We start from the raw sequence: 3,012 nt of genomic DNA, 5'->3' as shown, positions 1-3,012 counted from the left end.
TTCCAGGACCATGGCTCCCACCTCAGACGGGGGCTTCCAGGACCATGGCTCCCACCTCAGACTGGGCTGTGGGGGCTTGGCTGTCCTGTTGAGCATCTTCTGTCTGCCCCCCACCTGCCCAGAGCGCATCGGCTATGTGCCCCAGCTCGCAAGCCCCACCCTGGCAGGGACACTCACCCAGTCTACCTTCACGCTGGAGCAGCCATCAGGCCAGTTCAGTCACCTCAACATCTCTGACTTGGACGCCATCTGGCTGGTGGTGGCCCACAGCAACGGTGGGTGCTGCGGGGCGCGGGCCTTGGTGTTCCCTCTGTGAAATGGGCGGGAGGCCTGGGAGGAGCCGCCGGTGTGGGGGGAGGGGAGGCAGGTGTGCAGGGGATGGGGCAGGAGGGCTGTCTGGCCCGGCGGGAGGGGAGGAGCCTGCCCCTGCAGCCCACACCATCTGCCCTGCGGCTACCCTCAGCCACCCCAAACTTCACTGCCCCACGGAGGGTGGAGGACATCCCAGCCCCCGCTGACTTCACCCGGAGGGGCTACTACCTCACGCTGCTGGCCCACCGGTCGCTCTACCCGGGCAACCAGCCTGGGAACCAGCTCCGGGTCCTCCGCGTTGGCAATGATACCGGCTGCTTCCCGGCCAAACGGGGCTGCAACGCCCCCCTGCCGGGCCCGGGCCCCTACCGGTGAGCTACCCCCCGGGCCCCAACCTGCGCCTGGGGCAGCTCCCAGCCCAGGGCAGGGTGGCCTTGGGGAATTCTGCCTTCTTTCTCCAGCAGAGGGCCCCCCACTTGGGCCTCTGCTCCCATGGGCCTTCTGGGCCCCGCAGGTGGTTTCCCCTTCCAGGCAGGGGGTGCTGCAGCCCCATCTCCCCTCACTCAGGGCTTGATTCACTGACGTTGGGTGCTGGGGATCTAGACCGTTCCACACACATTTCCTAAATGGGGACATTAAGGCCCAGAGAGGCTGAGAGATGCACCCAAGGCTACACAGCTGGGAAATGTCACAGCTGGAATCGGAGCCCCTTCTGGTGGGTTCTAAGGCAGGCTTTCAGGCCCAGTCTCCACTCCTTCCCCCCCACTCTCCAGGCACTGGGAGTCAAGGGGTCAGACTGACAGGGGCCAGGGCCAGAGGCCTCACCCCCAGTCCCGGGTCTCCTCCTCAGAGTGAAGTTCCTGGTGATGAGGGACAGGGGACCTGTGGCTGAGACAGAGTGGTCCAGCGAGACCCACCTGCAGCAAGGTATGGGAGCGGCCAAATGAGCAGGCCGAACACTGGGGCTGGGGACCCCGGGGCCTGGGGGGCTCCCGAGGATGGGCTGGGCTGGGGGAAATGGGCCACCCCCCCATCAGAGGCACCATTACCACCCTGCTGTCTGCAGGTGCCCTCCCCCAGCGTGGCGGCCCCCAGCTGGGGCGAGGGATGGTTGGTCTGGAGGCTGGTCCAGGTCCCCCTGCTCAGGTCAGGTCTCTCCTCCCCGCCCTTCTCTGCCTGCCTGGGGGACCCCCCTCCCGACCCTCAGCTGAGGCACTGCAGGCTGCCCCAGGGCCCCAAAGCGCGGGCGCCGTGGTCATCATTGCCATTTTGTCGGTCCTGCTGGCTGTCCTCCTCACTGCCCTCCTTGCTCTGCTTATCTACACCTGGTAAGTGGACAGGGTCCGGGCCCCCTGGGAGGGGTGGGGTCTCTGACCGGGACCACCTCTTATGCCCCCCCCCCCGCCCAGAAGACAGCAGGTCATGGGGGTGTGTGTGCATGCATGAACCCCTCCTCCTTTGTCCCCCTCTGCCTGCGTATTGCCCGGGTGGGGGACGGTGGTGGCAGGGGCGTGCCCACGCTCTCGGAGAGCGCACCACTCGCCCCCTGGCGGCAACAGCCGGAATTGCGAGTGGGGGGCTCACAGCGGACCCTCCAGTGGGATACACCCAAGTAGCGGAGAATTACTTTTAGTCCGAGAGCTGAGCTTTGCCTCAAAACTTCATCCAGAGCTCGGATTGCCGGGGCCTGGTGAACCGTGGATGCCCGCAAGGCTTCCTCGAGGAAAGGGGAAGCCTGGCGTCTGGGTCGGATCTGGGGAGGAGGGGAGGAGAGCAGTTCTGGGAGGGAGAGGGGGTGTCTGGGGTGGGGGAGGATTTCTGGCAGCCAGGCAAGCCCGGGTCTTGATTTCCAGCTGAGGAAAACGGCTGTGTCCTGAGAGCCAGAGGGAGCCAGTGGAGGGCTTGGATCAGGGGAGATGGGCAGATCCTGGGGTGCAGGGAGTAGAGGAGAGTGGGGGTGCTGGGGGGGCACAGCTGAATTTGTGAAGTTTAGAGGAATAGCCCGGTTCCCTTTGGTTAAGCCAGCCTGGCCGGTGAAGCCTCAGTTTCCCCAATGCTCCTATGCCTAGAGCTCCAAGCTGTGGGACTTGGATCAGGCCCTAAGTTCATCTTCTCTCCCCTCCCCTGAAGCTATGACACCCGTGGGAGCACTCCCATTTCGGGCCCTGAGCAGTCAGTGTACATGAGAAGATACGACACTCACCACGTGATCAGCCTTCGGGCCGTGGAGGACTCCTGAAGGGTCCTCATCTGCCCCTCAGCCTCCTCCCTGGTCCAGGCTACAGATCCTGGGCTGGGGGCACGCCCTGCCTTTTCTGGAGCCCCGGGGAAGAGAGTGCTTCCAAGTGAGGGTGGGGGAAGGGTGTCCTTAGCCCCAAATTGTGCCTGTCCTTGTCAGAAATAAATGTCCCCAGCACCCCCCTGCACATCTGTGTTGTTGTACACCTGAGCAGTCTCCCTGAACCCCTATCCCCAGCTTCCCTGGGGCAGGGGCAGGTACTCAGGAGGATATAGCACCAGGGGTGAGACCTGGGGTCCTAGGCTGGCTGAGTCATCTGGGTCCAGGTAAGCCTCTCTTCTGGCCTCAAGTCTCCCTCTCTGGAACACGAGGATGATTACACTGGCCTCACCGGGCCGAGGTTACACTAAACCAGTGAGGTCGATGTGTACATCCTGTCCTGCGAGTGTCCAGCACTGGCT

General features: G+C 64.1%; 1 protein-coding gene across 1 annotated transcript in view; it reads left to right on the top strand.

The window, feature by feature from the left end:
• The window catches only part of UPK3BL2 (uroplakin 3B like 2), a 4,319-nt gene extending 1,586 nt beyond the window's left edge, over window positions 1-2,733 (top strand). Inside the window, exons 2-6 of the mRNA XM_032431181.1 lie at window positions 123-275; window positions 464-683; window positions 1,163-1,239; window positions 1,520-1,640; window positions 2,443-2,733. Of these exons, the coding sequence (XP_032287072.1) occupies window positions 123-275; window positions 464-683; window positions 1,163-1,239; window positions 1,520-1,640; window positions 2,443-2,551 (680 nt within the window). The 3' untranslated portion in view covers window positions 2,552-2,733. The remainder of the gene's footprint in view (window positions 1-122; window positions 276-463; window positions 684-1,162; window positions 1,240-1,519; window positions 1,641-2,442) is intronic.
• Window positions 2,734-3,012: the final 279 nt, after the last annotated feature.

This window comes from Phoca vitulina, unplaced genomic scaffold (assembly GCF_004348235.1).
Source record: "Phoca vitulina isolate PV1807 unplaced genomic scaffold, GSC_HSeal_1.0 scaffold45, whole genome shotgun sequence".
Classification (NCBI taxonomy): domain Eukaryota; kingdom Metazoa; phylum Chordata; class Mammalia; order Carnivora; family Phocidae; genus Phoca; species Phoca vitulina.
Note: the sequence above shows the minus strand (reverse complement) of the source record. Positions and strands in the feature narration are given on the sequence as shown.